The sequence below is a fragment of the Balaenoptera physalus genome (assembly GCF_965194825.1).
Source record: "Balaenoptera physalus genome assembly, chromosome: 13".
NCBI classification, from domain to species: Eukaryota; Metazoa; Chordata; class Mammalia; order Artiodactyla; family Balaenopteridae; genus Balaenoptera; species Balaenoptera physalus.
The window spans coordinates 24852755-24871941 of record NC_138892.1 but is presented as its reverse complement, the minus strand read 5'-3'; the positions used below and the strand labels follow the sequence as shown (position 1 = coordinate 24871941).

Here is a 19187-nt window from a genome sequence, read left to right as displayed (position 1 = left end):
CTGCTGCCTTTCACTTTCTTCTTCTTGTCTAGTGGATTACATCTCTGTTTCTCACACTTTATTCCAACCAAAGCACTGCCTCACTCATCTGCTTCTATGCCTTCTGTGAAATGAGCATAATCCCTTAAGTGGAGTAAATACGGAAGCAGTGATATAGTCTTGTTTTATTTTTATAAGTAGATGAATTGTTTCATACTGAATTAACTACAGTCTTTTACCAAAACACTACTTTATCAGTGTCTAAGAAAGGGATGCATTTTAATATACACATCTAGTAAAATTTCTTATTAATACCATAGATTTTGATCTTAGAGGTTTCTTTTAGCTTAAAAAAAAGATATTCACTGTTCTTGGTTACATTACACTTGTCTTCTCCCTTCTCAAAATCTATTGATTTGTAAACTCAGTCAAAGCAGGACTTCAAGTGGTTAAGTGGTAACCTCAGAGAGAAAGAAGATACTCAAATTCAGGCCAAGAAAAATCTCAAATTATCTACATTTAGGTAATTTAAAATTTGTTAAAACCCTGATTTGTGTTTATAAGCCTTACTGTTCACATTTATCAGAATAATAAGAATAAACTTAAAGAATAAATTTAAATTAATAAACTTAAAATAATTGTATTTTAAAGTTATTAATAATAGATTTAAACTTAGCATCTAACTAAGATGATAATAGTCTCTGAACTGATCTTTTAGAAATTTGACCAATTTTTTTTTTTACAACCACTGACAAGTTTTATTTATGTATGTATATAATATATGTTTGTATGTATGTATGTATCAATATATATTCATTCTTGTTGCTGCCCCTTCTCCCCGCAAAAAGCACTTACTATGATATGTACCCACAGTTTTTGGTTGTATTGTCCACAGACACACATTACATTAAATTGGCCCTCCACATCATGTTTAAACTTCTTTCAATTATGGTGTACATTAAAAGTGGTTAAGGGCATGAATAGAAAAAGCAAATACAATTCCTAAGAATGGTTTACACCACCTCAATCTGAATTTCACCTGGTACTAAGATATTCTCAGTGGTTTATCCCCAGTCCTTGGGCTGTAGACCTAAATCCATTTTAGCTTCTCTGTCTCTGAGGATTTTGACTACTTCCCCTAGAATATTTTTCCTTTTTTTTTTTTTTTCCTGTGTGTTCTCTGATCTTATACAGAGACAGGTTCTTTCCCATTTTTTTTCTCCCCTCAGGTCAGAAGTACCTCTGCACTGCTTCTATCCCAGAGGTCTCTGCCCCAGAGGCAAACTAACATCTTACTGTTGGAAACTCTTTTAAAAAAGGCAAACTCAAAACCTGTGCAACTTCTGCCATTCCCCATGGCGAGCAAAGCATTATCTCAACATTTACTTTCCAGCGAACTGCCCCTCTGTGCTGTTCTTTATGAGGTAACACGAGTGTAGAGCACATCACACACCTGGGCTCTTCAGAAATGATTCGAGATACGAAGTTTAAGGAAATAGTGTCCTTCGAGCTGCCAATGAATCTCAGCTCTGTACAGAACCCTTCCTTCCTTCTCCTTTTCCACTTCTACTTTTTTCCTCCTCATCAACTTCCCTTCTTTCTCCATTTTTAAGTTTCTTTTAAAATTTTTTCATGAATTTAGGAGACAAAGGAGGAATGAACAATTTAAAATTCACTACCAGAAAGGTGGAGTTTTGCCTGGGGACAGAAGAGATGCACATGCCAACACCCCCTGACCTTTCTCAGGAGCACTTCCAAGTTTTCAGCTCAGTGGAGAAAAGCAAACTTCCCTCCTCACAACTTGGACTCGTAATTTCTTCTTATTATGAAACTATTAGTAAGATTTATTCATTATGTGTTCATTTTCAGTATGACCTGCCACATTAATGTTGAGATTGCATTTGGTCTTGAAATGTTATCTTTTTTAAATGATTTTTTATTTATTTATTTATTTTTAAAATATTTCAGGTTACTTTTTTTTTTTTTTAAACTTTGGGTTTATTTTATTTATTTATTTATTTATTTACGGCTGCTTTGGGTCTTCGTTTCTGCGCGAGGGCTTTCTCCAGTTGCGGCAAGCGGGGGCCACTCCTCATCGCAGTGCGCGGGCCTCTCACCATCGCGGCCCCTCTTGTTGCGGAGCACAGGCTCCAGACGCGCAGGCTCAGTAGTTGTGGCTCACGGGCCTAGTTGCTCCGCGGCATGTGGGATCTTCCCAGACCAGGGCTCGAACCCGTGTCGCCTGCACCGGCAGGCAGATTCTCAACCACTGCGCCACCAGGGAAGCCCCTAAATGATTTTTTAAATTTATTTTTTTATCGAAGTATAGTTGATTTGTAATATTGTGGTAGTTTCAGCTGTACAGCAAAGTGATTCAGTTATATATCAATATCTATATCTATATCTATATCTATATCTATCTATATATATATTTCAGATTCTTTTCCATTATAGGTTATTATAAGATATTGAATATAGTTCCCTGTGCTAGACCGTACTGAAATGTTATCTGTAGAAGTAGGATGAAAGAGCTTGAACATAGAATCTATTCATCACACCCTCGTGGACAGTGACAGAGCAGCGTCAAGACAAGCGGCTTCCAGCCCCTCCCGTCACCCACTGTCCCAGATTGGCTGTCACCATTGTGAGATTCTAGGCACCGTCCCATCCATCCCACTTTAACTGAATCTGTGAACCATTTGTCGAGATGTGGCCACTGTTATGTGCTTTTGCTCTGCCCCAGCTGATTCCATTTTCCTTGTCTTTCCACTTGATTTGGTTTTTCTACAAATTCAGCAGTATAAATTCAGCCCATGTTGTAGACCCAACATCCCCCCCTTTTTTTATAACAGACATTTTGTAACTCCCCCTTTATTCTTCCTATGCACATTATTTTTAAAAATCAATATGAAGCTCTAAATATAAAATGAAGGGTAAATAAAATGAAATAACTTTATAATAAAAGAATCTATTTGTTGGTATGTAAGAGCTTAGGCACTAGAGGTATAGAGAAGCAATCAGATGTTCACATATAGTATGTAAAGTATACAGGATACACATGAATGTGACAGCTACGAATGCAGACTGATACAGGTGTATTGTATTGGTAACTCAAGTACTATCAGCATTGCTAATTTTGGTGACATGTTGTTCTAAAATGGCAAATCTAGGCCATTCTGGACAAAACAAAATATTACAGTGGTTGCATTTCTGGAAAACTCAGAGCATTTTGAACACACGCAAACATACCCTTTCTATGAAATGAAGTTAGATGTTAGACTCAAATAATTATAAATAGGTTTCTCACCTTTTTCCTCACTGTGGGGGAAGGTTCTGTGCATGGCAGGCCATCAAGTGTCAGGTCCTTACCTAGGAAATACTAGCAGATGCCCCATTGTGACAACTAACAAAACCCTCCTCAAATTTCTAAAATACCCTCCAGGGGACATTGCTGCCCTCATTAGAAACCATTGCCATGTTAGTTGGGTTTTTTGGCTACACATCCTGGAATGCATGTATTCATCAGAAAACAACAACAAATTCAGGTACTATTCAAGATGTGCTTTTTTGCATTTGGGTAAAGGAAGAATCCAAAGTGCTGTGCTCTTGTCACATCCCTGATCAAAAACAAGCTGTTCAACGCTTCCTACGTGCTGTAGAATAGTGTCCACGTTTCTCCACATGGCACTCAGATGCCTCCGTAATCTTACCACTACCCGCTTCTTCACCCTCCCCAAAAAGCGTATTCCGGCCAGACACATTGCCATATATATACCCAGCCCTTTCTGCCTTGCACACTTTTTCTGGATTTTTCTCCTTCACCGTCTCAACCTGCCTGACTCTTACTGTACTTTCTCCACGTTTCCCACCTCTTTGACCCCATCTCCCACTCCGTGACATTAAAATAAGACATCATTTGCTCTCTTTCTCTACCCATATCGTGTGACATTTAAAGGCTGTATTAGGTTGAAGTTTGCTTATCTACACAGTTAAGGTATAAGGCAATTTAAAATATTCTTGCAAATATATAAGAAATATTTTCCAGGGACTGACATTTGTTCTTTCACTTGATTAAAAATACAGATGTTCTTCAAACCAGCAATGAAAGAAGTCTTAACGTTCAGGCATTGCATGAACTTGGAAGTCTTCTTGTCTTCGCACAAAAGAAAAGGTAGTTTTTAAGAGTCAATAAAACAAGGGAAACTTTGTTCAGCTGAAAAAATTTTTAATTATTGTGAAAAATACTGCCTTTCATAAATTTTAGTTTGTTGATAATATTCCATTGCTGCATTTTATTCATCAAATGCTACCTGAGAGAAATGGTTATGAGCAATAAATGGTATAGATCCATTCTCTAACATTTTAATTAAAATGTTTCTTCAGTGCATTTGCTTTCCCTTTTGGAAGGTAGATTTAATAACACGGATCTCAGGAAACATGCTGCTGCATGCTCCATTTCTGTTTTAGGGCTGCTTTTAAATGTTGGAGTCAAGCTCTTGATGACATATTCAGAAAACAAGACGTGCTCCATACATGGAAGGAGTTTGGCAGCTCACTCACCAATGCCACTGACAGCTGTTCACCTCCAGGTTCCAAAGACTACAGTGAGGAGTTTCTGTCAAAAGCTGGCATTTGGGGATGTTTGCAAGGAGCGGTGATATCAGCGAAGATAGCACAGTGAGTGTGACGATGGAGTGGTCTGTGTAGTAGCTGTCTCCTCCCTTTGTGGGCTGCCCACCCGTGCCATGCAGGGTGCCACACCTGACACACACTGGGTTCTCGGGCAGCTATGTCCATATCATACAGGCTTATACAGTTTACTGTTTGTGCTGTTTCTTGTTTATGGCCATCTCCTCTTCCTGTTAACACCTGCCACACCTGGAATGTGAGAACCACGTTGGCACAGGTCTTTGTTCTGTTCACCAGTGTATCCCGAGTGCCTGGCATGGAGATGGGATTCAATAACTACTTGTTGAATGAATGAATGAGTGGATGAACAGTTGGTATTTGAGCAAGAATAACAGCATAGAGGCAGGCTGACTAGGGCCTAACTTTAGGGCCCCCAGCAAGTTACTCATCCTGCCTGAGCCTCAGTTGTTCTCATCTGTAAACTGTGGTGACAGGAATTACATGACATACTGTATTAGTTTGCTAGTACAAACTAGCAACAGAGTACCAATCTGTGAGCAATTTATTGTCTCACAATTCTGGAGGCTTGACATCCGAGATCAAGGTGTTGACAGGGCTGGTTTCTTCGGAGTCTTCTCTCCCTGCTTGTAGGTGGTTGTCTTCTCACTCTGTCCTCACATGGTCTTCCCTCTGTGCATGTCTGTGTCCTAATCTCCTCTTCTTATAAGGACATCAATCATACTGGATTAGGGCCCACCCTAATGACCTCATTTTAACATCATTACCTCTTTAAAGACCTATTTCTAAGTATAGTCACCTTCTGAGGCACTAGGGGTTAGGACTTCAACATATGAATTTCGGGGGTGCAGTGGGTCACATAATTTAGCACATAACACAGACTGTATTAGTTTCCTATTAGTGGTATAACAAATTACCACAAATTTAGTGCCCTAAAACAATACAAATTTATTGTCTTACAGTTATGGAGGGCAGAAGTCCTAAAATCAACGTGTTGGCAGGGCTGAGCTCCCTCCGGAGGCTCTAGGGGACCATCTGTTCTTGCATGTTACAGCTTCTAGAGGCCTCCTGCATTCCTCAGCTCATGGCTCCATCTTCTGTCTTCAGGACCAAGAGCCTGTCATCTTTCTCTCTCTGTCTCTGAGCTCTGTTTCCGTCCTTACATCTTCTCTGACTCTGACCCTCCTGCCTTTCTCTTATAAGGACCATTGTGATTACATTGAACCCAGTAATTCAGGGTAACTTCCCTATCTCAAGGCCCTTAATTTAATCACATCTGCAAAGTTTTTTGGTTTTGGGGTTTTTTTGTTTGTTTGTTTTTTGCCACGTGGAGTAATATATGCATAGGTTTGTGGGATTAGGACGTTGATTTCTTTGCGGGGGGGCCATTATTCAACCTGCCACATGTAACATATGTGAAAGTCTATCACAACGCCTTATACCTAGTTAGCACTCACAGATATCTTAAATATTTGATTAATGTGAGAAATTTAAGAAGTATGAAGAGAGTAGAGGTACAAGTTTCCTTTACCTTTCTAGTTACATTTTAGGGCGTGGTAGGCAAAAATCTGCATAATATTTTGAGCTGTAGAGAAAATTTTAAAAAATAATAACTTGTCCTAGTTAATAATCACACTGGTTTCAGAAAATTAGCATTTGGACAGGGTAAGTATGGAATTACCACTTTAAAAATATCAAACATTTAAAGATTTTTTAAAAACTCTGTCAAGTTTGATTTTTTTTTTTTTTTAACCACTCCTGGGACGGAACTCTTCCTTACACACACATACACACACACACACACACACGCACACACGATCCCCACGCAAGTTTGAGTTTATAAGTTAGTAGAGCTTGGCAGCAGAGAATAGAAAAGCTGAGGAAGGTTCCCAGCTTGAAAAGAAGAGCTATAGCATTCCTGCCAGAGGACACCTCAGCTTCTCTGAGCCTCTGAAGTTTTTACTTAGTGGTTTTCAATCAACAGAAAGTCACTTCCTGGTTACCCAGCTGGAAGTCTGACTTCCACAGGCTCTGTGATACTCCAGGGGCTTTGGCTGTTCTTGGGGACTCCTTGAGGAGAAGAAACTTCTCCCCCCACTGCTCAGAAGGTAAAGCACCACATAGAGAAGCTGAACTCAGACTGACGAAGTTATTAATATAGTGAAGCCCACTGGTGTTATTGAAATAAGATTTAGAAGAAGGTAATGTGGTTTCCAGTTGCAAATTTGAGTTTCAAGACCCATGTAAAGAAAATTCAAACTCTACTAAGGGACATAAAATGAGACAGTAGTAAACACAGAGATATTACCTTAATCTTTGGTGGAAAGACTTAATGTCATCGATGGATCCATAATATACTGCTGGTGAGGAAACACATTGTTTCAATCTATGGGAGGAAATTTTTTAATTGTACTCATCAAAAACTTTAAAATTGTGCACCTCCTTTTCCCCAAAATTCCACTTCTAGGGATTTATCCAGTGGAATTAATAGGACAAGTGCTCAGAAATGTAGGTACAACAATGTTTATTTCAGCATTGGAAAAAACCAAAATGGAGATGAATATTTTAATATTATGGTACATGCATATGATAAAAATATTAAAATCTGTAAAATAATGATGTAACTCATTATGTCCAAGAATAGAAAATTTGTTTATAAAATAATATGTATTGCATAATTTTAGTCTTACTGTGAGTGTGCATGTGTATAATTGTATGTAGAAGAAAATCTAGAAGGAAAGTGGCCAAAATGTTACCAGTAATCATGTTTAGGTGGTAGGATTATAGGTGACTTTTCATTTTATTTTTTTCTATCTTTCTATGTCCTAGATCTTATATGAGTATGTAGCACTTTTAGAATCACAAAGACTATTTTAATTTTGGAAAATCTATGAGTATTAGAGATGTATTTATATAAAAATAGTCTTGGAACATTGTCTATGAATATTTCTTTTTCTTATACTTAGATTTATTCAGACATTGGACGTTGAAAAGAGAACCAACTGTTGCCTTTTGTCCGGGTTGCTCTTTCAGGTAACACTTCCTGTACACCTTTCTACAGTAGCCGGACCATGCAGTCAGTAAAAAAAAAAAAAGCAGTGGTTTAGCATATTCATAAAACTTGCACGTAGGGAAATAGCATGAACCTTGATTAAATATCATAAGCCCATCTTTCCTTTGATGGCTGAACCCCTGTGACATAATATTCAGCAGAGTCACTTTTTTCATTTTCGCTGCAGAAGGAGTTTTACAGATAAGGAAACTGAGTCTCCTGTCCTTCGTAATGTCATGTTACTAATGAGCAGTGAAGCCAGTCTGAGTCTAAAGGGTCCTTAAGTTGCCTCATCTCTAAATAAAGTTTTGCTCAATTGCGTGATGTAAAATATACCATATAATGAAAGCAAAAAATAAGTTGAAGACTGTATAAGTAGAGTGTCTGCAGTTCTTAGGATTTGGGTTTGACTTTACTGAAGAAGAAAGGAGCTTTTATCTGAAATACAAGACATTCTAAGATTTGGGAACATAGCCAGGGGCCTCTGCAATCTCCTGAAGGTTCTGTTTACTTTGAAGGATGGGACACCCTTGTTCTAAGGAGTCTAATAGCTTATGAAATCTGGATAGATAAGATCTTTGAGAAAGGCTTCTCTGAGCATATGGCCAGACTTTTCAATTTTCTTATGTTCCATACACTTCTGGCCTGTGCTTCAAAGGGAAAAGGTGGAAGAGGCAAGGATGCAAAGGGAATGATAATCCGAATTGGATTCCTTCTATTGCATCCTTTACTTTCTTCTGATATTCCTCATTCCCGAAGATAATGCTGTTTATGTTTTAGAAGTAAGCAATTTTTTGCTTAAATGTGGACATCATTTCTTTGTAATATGACACTTAAAATTAAAATTAGCTATGGGATTTATTTTTAAAACCTGTTCTTTCTTTTTATGATTTTAAAGAAAATTTGTAAAACTAAAAATTAAACAACTGCATAATATTTTAGACTAGGTATCATAAGTTTAAGGAGCAATCTGATTAAAATTCGTTCCAGATACATACATTAAAATAACTTTATGATGCATTTGTCATCAAGAAATGTTAATTGTTTAAGATAACATAAGAAGCACTCCTAAATGTACAATTTGATTTTGTGTATTCATCTTGTTTCTGAATGTCTGGTACAACGCTGGTCATATAAATTACCTAAGAAATATTGGTCAATTAAACAAATCAACTTTTTACTTAATTCAATAAAAATTCAGAATTACCTCTGCTCGATTTAGACTTCTGAAATACGTTTTTCTTTCCTCTACTTATAGGTTGGTATAGTGGAAAGAACATAGATTTTTTGTTTTTAATTTTTTTAAATTTTAATGAAAAAAATTTTAAATTGTGGTAAAATACACGTAATACAAAATTTACTATCTTAACCATTTTTAAGTATACAGTTCAGTGACATTAAGTACATTTACATGTTGGTGCAACTGTCAACACCGTTGAGCTCCAGAAATCTTTTATCTTCTCAAACTGAAACTCCTTACCCATTAAACAATAACTCCTCATTCCCCTTCTCCCCCCATCCCCTGGAAACCACCATTCTACTTTCTGTCTGTGAATTTGACTACTCTAGGGACCTCATATAAGTGGAATCATAAAATCTTGGGCTTATTTAGTTATTTTAATTTTAAAATAAGGGAAATGCATGTTTGTGTTTAAAAAAATTCCAAATAACATCAAAATGTGCAAAATGAAAAGTAAAAGCATGGAATGGCTGGTAGATTTTGTTAAGGAGATTTTCGATGCCCATTTGGGAACTAACATTTGCCAAGTGTATGCCATATGACACTATGTTGAATGCTTTACATATGTAATTTAAGTTGCCTCTTAAGACATATGTGATTTCATTTACTCATCGTACTTTATCATTTCATCATCTTCAGTCCCTAGGGAGAGGGGGTCTGACAGGAACTAGGCAAGCAGTCAGTGTTAGTGCCATAAAGACTAGAATGCAGAGAAGAAATTTTGTGCCAGTAAGAGCACTAGAATATACTCTGAGAACCAAGGAAGCCCAGCCTTCAACACTGAACAGGGCAGAGCAAGGCAGGAGGAGGTTATTTGCCCAGGTGGGCCTGGAGTTCACAGGACCCTCCTCAGACACACTGGTTCCTGAGCTTGAAAGACTTGTCAGACATGCTCCCTGGTGGGGTTGATGTTCTTATCAAGCTTTCTCTGGGTTGACTTAAGAACTTTTAGCTTGGCTGCCAGAAACTTCTGACAGTGTCTTGGTCCTCCAGTATAGAAATCAATTAATATATGTCATACCTATTGCTATATAGCCTAGACTAGCATTCTTTAAAGTGTATTTCATGGAAACATACTGGTTTTTCTAAGATGTTAATATATAGTTATCAAAAAGAAACAAACAAAAAAACCCTAGTCAAATACATTTGGAAAACAGTTCATACTAGATGGTTCTCCTAAAGAGTGACAGCACATATGAGCTTATTAAGACCTCTGGGAAGTCCTGTAATAAATAATAGATCTGTTAAACTTTTAAACCACTATTTTCCAAACATTTTGACCACCATGCTTTTTGTGAGAACATAGATTTTTGAGTTACATAGACATGACTTTGAATCTCCTTTTTGCCATCATTAGCTGTGTGACCTCAGAGAAGATAATTGTTTAAGCCTCAGTTATATCACTTGTGAGATAATAATCCTTCCTTCTAGGGGTAGGTTAAGTGAGGATTAAATGAGGTAATATTTACAAAGAATTTACCAAGAGTGCCCAACACAAAATTGACCCTCAACAAATGATAACTTAATATAATAATTTCTTCTTAAAATGATAAGTATTCAACTACCATGGAATTTAAAAGGCCCATCTTGAGTGGTAAAAGCATTTGGAACCTGTGGTCATGAGGATATTGATAAGTATCATTTATTACAGGATACAGTGTGCTAGGCATACGCAAAGCACTTGGGGAAGTAATACATGTACTTATCATTCTCTCTCGTTGTTGCAGATGCAAGTTCCAGCTCTTCATTTCACCTTTTTCATTTACAGGGTTTGCTTAGAACCACACTTGCACACCCTAAAGCTGAACGTTGCTATGCTCAGTATGAAATCACTCAGCTTCTTCCCGGCATCGAGCTCTTCTCGGACAGATACCGGGCTGACATCTGCTCTGTAGTTGCAAGTCTGTATTACGTAATCCGCGAACTGCACTTTGCTAAGCAAAATCTAATAGTAAGTGATTTGTAAAATCGACAAATCTTAATTCACTGTGGTATCTTACCCCACTTACCTTATACTTTTCAAGTTTTACTAACGTTCTTTTGGTCAGTTCTTACTTAACTTTTAAACTCTATTTTCGGGATTCAGATCTGTACTTCAAAATGAAATATATTAATTAATGTTCTTTCTTTGACATCACTGTTTGCATTGCCTTTTGGGTACAGTAGCCATGCCTATTTGATTTTGTTCTCTTATTTTACTCTATTATTTTACCTTTTTATAAAGACATTTGGTGAAATTGACTAGAATGTTGCACTGGTCTCAAACACAGGAATCTAGTGCACTTATAACTTCACTGCATTAAGTCATGCAGGTCATATCAATATCGAAACTCTGGGAGTATTTCTTTATTGAGATAAACTTATCTTTGTGTCTTGTGTTTTCTGTGTTAAGGGCACATCTAAGTGAAAAACAGATCCTAACTGTGAAATTAAAGACAGACACTTCTTAATATCCTAGGAAATTAAAAAAAAAAACCCAATACAACTCTCTTTTCCTTTAGGGAAATAAGCCACAGTATGTATCTCATAAATTTGAAGTTGATTGCATTTTAAACATAAATTAGGGTGTTCTGTTGGTTATTTTATATTTTCCTCCTTTTTCTTATTTGTCCTTTTTTCTTCCTCTGTGCTATTTCCTCTACTTCTGTATCTCTTTTCCCCCTGTGTTTGCTTGTTAATAAATGTTCTTTCTCTTTTTGTGCTTTCCCTTTCCTCTATAATTTTCATACTTACTTTCTTTTTTCTCATATATTGTTTTCTCTTGTTCTAAATTCACTCTCTCCTTATATTGAAAAGATTTATTGCCCCCTGATATTAGTTGTTAAATTATAATGTCATGTGTTAAAGTGAAGAGGTTGATACATGCTTTTAACAGTTGGCAGATTTGGCAAAAAATTGTTTATTAGAAAAAAAATAACAAAATGGTGCTCCTCTCTTGTTAAGGTGATTCATTTCTGGATTTAGAAAATAGTTTTATCCCCTGGGTAACCTTTAGCTGCCTAGTCATATTCATATATAATACATATCCCTGCCCTGGAAAAGAAATGAGATTTTTTTCTCTGAAGCTTAAGAAATGGAGAACATTTTTCTGAATAATTGAGCAATTGGCAGCAATAAAATGGTATGTTTTTATTTGTCACTAAAGAAAAGAAACAATCTCAAAGGTAATAGCCAACTCATTTTGTGCTGCATTAATTACAGAAAAAAGTATTGTGTTATGTTTGTAGAGCATCACTGTAGAAAAATGTGTTATGTTTGAAATCATTTAAGACCAGTTTTAGTCCTTTTTAAAAGCTGTTGCTGTTAGCAGCCGCCAGTTGACTGACAATGAGATTCCTTAGCTAAACTTGCAAGATGTAAACAGTTTCCATTTTCTATTACACTACCTTCCAGAAGGAGCCCAGTGGCTAAGGAGACAGCTGTAACATATAAAGTTTGCTAGGGGACCCGTTGCTGTGGGATCATGGGAAATAGTTTGGTAAATAATAAGGATCCCAGTCCCCCTTCTTGCTCCATCTGCCTTTGATGGAGCAGGACCCAGTTGTAGGGACTGAGCTTCAGTTTTAAGTTGAGATCAGGAGCTGTTCAGAAGTCTAGGCAAAACTGTCCCTCAACACCTGCCTTTAGCTGGATACTGGTTTGGTCAATTGAAAAATTGGTAGTCTGTAAGCTTTCACATATATCCATGGGACTTCAAGAAGACTTGAACCTTGGGGTTAATTTTAGGAAAATAAAAATGTTATATGAAGAGTAAGCGTGCGTTTTAATCAGTAGAATATATGCTCTATGAAGGCAAGGACTTAGATTTTTTTTCTCATTCAACAGTGTCTGACATATAACAGGCCTGTTGTAAATATTTTTTGATGATGGAGATATTCCAGTTGAAGACAAATAGCTGACATTGAGATGAATAAGTAGAAGCTATTAGGGGACATGGATGTGAGTTCCTTTGCTTTAAATTTTGCATTTATTTGATAGCTCATTTGCTAGAATGTTTCCACAGGCCTCAGTAATTCATACGTATATGTTGAAATAATGTTTTCTCAAGGAAGGTGATTAACTGGATTTTTATTTTTCCATGCTTAAGGAAATGTGAAACCTAGGTTTTGGGTATCAAGTAGCATCTACTTGGAACTGTAAGTCACTGATAGCACTTTAAAATTCTGATAAAATTATGAAACACATGTTAGGCAGATCATTTCACTTATACCAAACAGTACAGTCTTCTAATATGGAAAAATCAATCACAATTTTACATAACATCTCTTACATCAGTATTTGGCTAAATTGTATTATTAGGTTATTAACTTGATAAAATACGTTTCAAAACAAAGAGTGTTTTTCTGTTGGTAGATTCTGCCTCTTCTTGCATTGTACCAATATTTTGTTTCTGAAATTTGCCAAGACCTAGTCAGAAATCTAGAAGCAAGAATCCTCAAGGTATGTTTCAAGCTTTTTAAGACATTTGATATTCTTGAACTATTAAAGATATTGTCATGAATTACTTTTTTATTATTATCATCATAAGCTGATAATAATATATGGTGTTGTACTGATATTAAAAAAAACTTGCCCAACATTTTAATAAAGTATGGGAAAGAGCCATGTAGAAAGGCTTAGATCATTTTATTCTTGGGCCACAGTAAAGTGAGGAACAGCTACCCCTGGTAACAAGGCTCACCCGACACCATTCAGCCTAGAAATCACCACTTCTGAAAGATTGGTTTCCTCATGGAGACTAATGAGTCATTTTCCAAAGTTTCTGGGAGTTTTTTTGCTAAGGATCTTTATGTATATCATGGTATACAGGAGGTTTTTTTTAATTGCACAGACAGTTGAGGTGATAAAACGCACAGGCACTAAATTACAATTAATTCTGTAACCCAGAGGTCAGGAGGCTCTCTGCCTTCAAAATTCATGTGCAGTTGGCTTGAACCCCATGTGGAGTGGGGAACATCAAGCGTCTTGTTTTCTCTGCCCCTTTTCCTGATCACCCATGGTCGCAGGCTCCCGCTGTCGTTGAATTTGTTTTGTACATGGATCCTTTCAGCAGCCAGCAAATTTGCTCCCTGTTCTGCACTTCTTCATCTCTAATATGAAATTCAACCCTATTCCATATTTTACACACACACACGCACTCACACATAAACACACACACTACATCCACCCAAGGTCTTTATTTCTATATTGGACTTTACTGAAAATTGGGAACATAAGGAAATTTTAGTTGAGGTAAAACCAGCAACTTAAAATAGAATATTTAGCATCTCTGAGTTTAAAATATTTCTTGCCCATTATCCCACTCTTTTGCCTCCTATCCCATGGCTTCGTCAGCCGTGTGCTGGTAAATATTTCACAACTCACTCTAAAAAAAAAGCCTTGATTTGTAACATTTCCAATTTCCATGGTATAAATACTCCCACTGCAGCTGACTTCAGCCTACCAACTGGGCGTTACTGAATGTGGGGCTTCGACAAGATGTGCCTGGTTGGCTGTTGCAGTTGCGGGTGAGTGGGCTCCCACACTCCCCTAGCTTAGCCCTCCTTCTCCTTTTTTGGAAATACCCTTCTTCCCCGATCCTTCACATTTTCTAATAAGGGAAAATAAGACTTCCCTTTGAACTGCTCTCTCCATCAAGACCCTGCCTGTGGGCCTTGTTTTCAGACCCAAATTGTCCATTGCATTCTATTTCTAAGTAGAGATAACACCTTCCCTAACAGGAATTGTGATGCTCTTAAGATAATACATTTTAACCTGGGAATAAATAATTTGTAATCAGCCATGAATTCTGGTTCACCCTTTCCGAGTTACTGAACTCTTAACAGTTCTCTGGCTTTTGAATTCTAATAACAGTTTTTAAAAAGCTGCATACAACTTTTCTCTGTTTTTAAAACAGTGCTCTCTTCAAGACTGCAAAATTCTCGAGGCTAAGGCCTGTATCTTATGCATCTTTTGGTTCCCTATGTAATAAATTTATATACTTGATATTCAGTAATTAATTGTTGAATTGGATTTAAAATCTTTAGACATATATCAAGTGCCTACCGTCCACACTCTCCTTGGTGTTTGGTGGGAACTCACCGAGAAGATACTTGGTAAATGTTTATTGCTTTATCTTTGAAACAACATTTATCAAGTATCTCCTATATAAAGGCACCGTGTTAGTAACTCTAATCAAAGAAATGTAACCCATGGTCTTTGCTTTTGTAAAGAAGTGAAAATAGGGAAGAGAGATGGGATATACACACAAGAGAATAATGTGTGTACCTCCCACTTGATCATTTCCAAATGAGTGTGATGAACACTATTTCCAGGAGTTTGAAAGAGGGAAAAATGGCTCTGGGTCTCTAGGTTTTACCAAGTAGGTAAGATTTCAGCTTGAAAAAAATAGAACTGAGTAGGAGAGAGGAAGAAGGGAACATTCTCAGCAGACAGTAGTGTGAAAGGTGTGGAGGTGAGGAAGTATTGACTTGTTTAGGGGGCAGAGGTGGTTGGGTTAGACTGGAGTGGAGCTCTTGAGCAGGTAGTTTGGAGTAGATGACATGAGGACACCAGAGGTCTGTGATGTGGAGGAGACCAGGGGCCCAGTCTTGAATTCCAAGCTGAGATGTAATATGGAGGCTGAGCAGTGAGAGAAAGGAGGAGGTTGTGGTGTCCGAATTGGGTGACAGTTTTATGCTGATGTCACAGGAGGCAAGAAGCATGGAAGGGATGCAGTGACAACTAGTAACATGTCAGAAGGCAGTCCAGAGAGGCACTGAAAGAACCTGGAGCAAAGTTTTTGATTAAATGACTATTTTTTATTGATTGTTAGCCCTTGGCAACTGCTTTTGTACTAGAGTAGCTTAAAAGCCAGTGAAGAACTATGGACTGTCTTCTGTAGCCTTGGGTTGGGAGGGGGAATTCATGGCACAGTTTTGATCAGGAGAAGGACGTGATCAGATGTATCTGGTAGGCGTGTCAGGAACAGAGTGAGATGGGAGTGGGATCTTATCAGCATAGTAGGACTGGAAACGCAACTAGTGTGTTGGCAGAAGCACTGAAAATGGGCAATTAATGCATCATACAGAGGAAGGAATGATAGCCCCCATAGGCAGAGTTTACCTGACCTTCCCGAACTAAACTGGGGTCAGTGAGTGGGAAGAGAGAAAAGTCGTAATCAGGAAATAGCAAACAATGATGCTTTCTGACAAATCAAAGAGCAGTAGGTCACACTGGTAAGTCTCTACAGATGCACTAGTGTCTTCCAGGGGAAGCTTTAAGGCCTCTTTATGATCAACTGATCTGGCTTCACTTTAGAACTGCCAGCATCCTGAAAGATTTATTACTCTCAACATATCCGGCATTCCTGGGAAGGGTACTGATGGTTCTGTATTTGTATGACTGAAGGGTTGATTTATGAGCGGTTCTTTTTCCCATCTGGCTTGTTTGTGTTCATGGTGTTCGTTGTTTCTGAAAATACATGTCCATTATTATCACCACAGCTTTTTCATATGGTCAGATTGGTTTGATAACTGAACCAGAGGTAGCCTGAACAGGTGGCCATGTACAGCAATCTCACAGTCAAGCCCAGAGGAAACTAACCTTACACAGATATGGGGAAATGTTTCCTCCAAGGGGCAAAGAGCTCCAGTGACTCCCTAATGCCTACTTTGATATTATATGGCACCAGGGAGATTAGAGCCCAAGGTGTCTTAGGCAAGAGCCAAAGTATGCAACTCAATAGACAAGCTGTTTTCTCTTCATCATTAAAAATATTCTCCTGACTTCGTATGTTTTATTTTTATGTTATTGTCACATCCTGTTTCCTTCTAACTTACCTTCTTTTTATTTCTTTAAAATTGGTACACTCTTGAGATTCCTAAGATAGTAGTTAAAGGAAAAGAGAGAGTAAGATGAGTATAATGTTGAGGATAAATTGGATTTTCTTTTTCTGTGTTTTAGATATATATCATCTTCATCCAAGTTTGTACTTCACTCCTTGCTTCCACAATTTACCCATCTCTGTTCTCTGTAAAGTCACTAGATGTTTTCAAAACATAAGTAAGGTACAGGCCCTGCCCTATTCAAAACTCTCCAATTACTTATCATGCAGAGAATCAAATCCCAAGTCTCCACTCTGGTCTACAGGCCACCATTCGCACCTACCTCCCAACCCTCTTCTCCTCTCTCCCTAAGCTCCTGCCACACAGGCTGTTCCCTGAACACACCAAGAACCCAGGATTGCTCCTGGCACCACGTGACCTTTGTAGTCAAGGTCCCCTCAGCAGTTTTCACATCTCCCTCCATCATATCATTCCCAAATCTTCTCTTGAAGGTTTTCTCCTCAGAGAAGTCCCTCCTGACCACAGTTTCAAAAATAGTATTTTGTCAGTACCTTTTATCTCTTTACATACTGTGTATATCTTCATGTATCACTTAAATTTAGCTAACCGTATATCCCAATGGAGGTAACCTCCAAGAGGGCTTGGTGCAGAAGAGGAGCTCAATATACATGCTGAATGAACGCATGCATTTGATGATTTGATTTCTTCTTGTAATTTCCTAATTGAAAGTCTTGCTGGATTATATTCAAAATAAGCCATGTACAATATATAGTTACCAGTTGACTCAAGTTGTTAAATACATGTCTGTAAAATCGACAGTGTCCATTCATTGTGGATAAGAAAATGAACAGTTGATGCATTGTGGAATTCATCTCCTGGTTTGTTTGACATTCCTCAGAGTGTTAGAGAAATCAGGAGTGTTTTTGTTTTGTCTTTCTTTTAAACCATACTTGACCATGGGAACAAAAGGATGAATTCAATTTTTTAAAACTCTTCTGTGTCTATCCTATTTTTTAAAATGTGTTTGCATCTGATAAAGTAAGCCACATCTCATGAATGGCCATTGTTTTGAAAAGTCGCTTGATGTGATTTACTAGCTTCTTGGTCCCCTGCACATGTGAACTGGCTTACACACAGACGCATGCATCTCTACCACTGTGTTGTCTAAACATTGACTTATAACACGTTACCAATATGAAGCAGAAATTTTGGATCTCGGCAAGTTGATGATTTTTCTCTAAAATTTTAATTTTGTAAGTAAAACAAATGGTTTAATTTAGAATCTCTTTTTTTTTTCTTTTCTTTAAAGATAGAAGTCCTTATAGATTTAGGATTCTTTTCCGAAGCCTTTCATGAGATATCCCAGATTTTTTATGGAAAAAACATGCCTTCTTCAGTACCCGCTGGCTGTAAAGCTACTGGAAGAATGAAGGTAAGCCTGCCAATTTGATTCAAAGCCGTTTTTAACCTTTTGAAGGTCCTTTTGAAGGCTACATTCCTAAAATCTAGGGAATGCTTCCACAAAAAGGTATTTACAAGTCTCTGGTACTGCAGACTTCTTTGTTAAGGCTGATTAGAGCTAACATCAGACATACACAAGGTTTCCTTTGTCTGAAATGGAAGAAGGGTGGGTGTCATGACGGGGAGGGGAGCGTGGTCTTGGAGTAGGTTTTTACTGTGGAATTTTGACTTTGTGTTATCATGGACAGTCTCAGTAGACACATTGATCAGCCACTATCTCGTAGACTTTTGGGTCTGAGCTTATAATTTCTAGTTAATAGTCTTAGTCACAATGGCCTCTCTTCATGTTTTATTTGGATATTTTGATTTATATACTTTATACCAAAGAGTTAAGCATGAGTTCACATTTCTTCTGATTTTTGTGAGGAGAGAATGTTCCTCTATTTTGTCTAGTCTTTTTTGACTTTGGGAGAGAGTTTTACCTGGCTTGCTTAATCTGTATTTGTAAATTGCATGACTGAAGCATCGTTGAAAATGAATACTGACCTTTATATTTAAATCAGAGTGAGCTCTTATTGTCCTCTGCTTTGGTTTTTGTGGTGATCTGGGAACCCCTGGGTGATCTTGCTTGGGGCAGATGCTTGGACCCTCATCCAAGGGCCAGCAATAAAGGAAATAGGAGGAAGCCACAAGTCAATTCCCTGGGAGAGACCATATGTGTAAGGAGTGAGACTGGCAGACACGATACATGCTGGTGGGATTCAAATTCAGAGGACCTAAAAGAAACTGCGGAATAGTTATGTCTTGAAAACTACTTGCATAGGCAGACATATTTACATATAATGCATACATTACTTCAGTGTATACCCCTAAAATGTTGCTGCTTTTTTCTTAATATGACTGCTACAGTGTTATAATTTATCGTAATGACGTAAGTGTTAAGTTATCTACAGAAAATCCTAAGAGGGACGTTCAGTAGACG

The 19187-nt window shown here is 37.6% G+C and overlaps 1 protein-coding gene across 1 annotated transcript in view; it reads left to right on the top strand.

Moving 5' to 3' along the window:
- Nucleotides 1–19187, top strand: part of CFAP54 (cilia and flagella associated protein 54) — a 311690-nt gene that overhangs the window by 175647 nt on the left and 116856 nt on the right. The window contains 7 exon segments of the mRNA XM_082419565.1: nucleotides 1622–1816; nucleotides 4063–4150; nucleotides 4447–4656; nucleotides 7593–7659; nucleotides 10687–10869; nucleotides 13272–13358; nucleotides 18054–18176. Of these exon segments, the coding sequence (XP_082275691.1) occupies nucleotides 1622–1816; nucleotides 4063–4150; nucleotides 4447–4656; nucleotides 7593–7659; nucleotides 10687–10869; nucleotides 13272–13358; nucleotides 18054–18176 (953 nt within the window).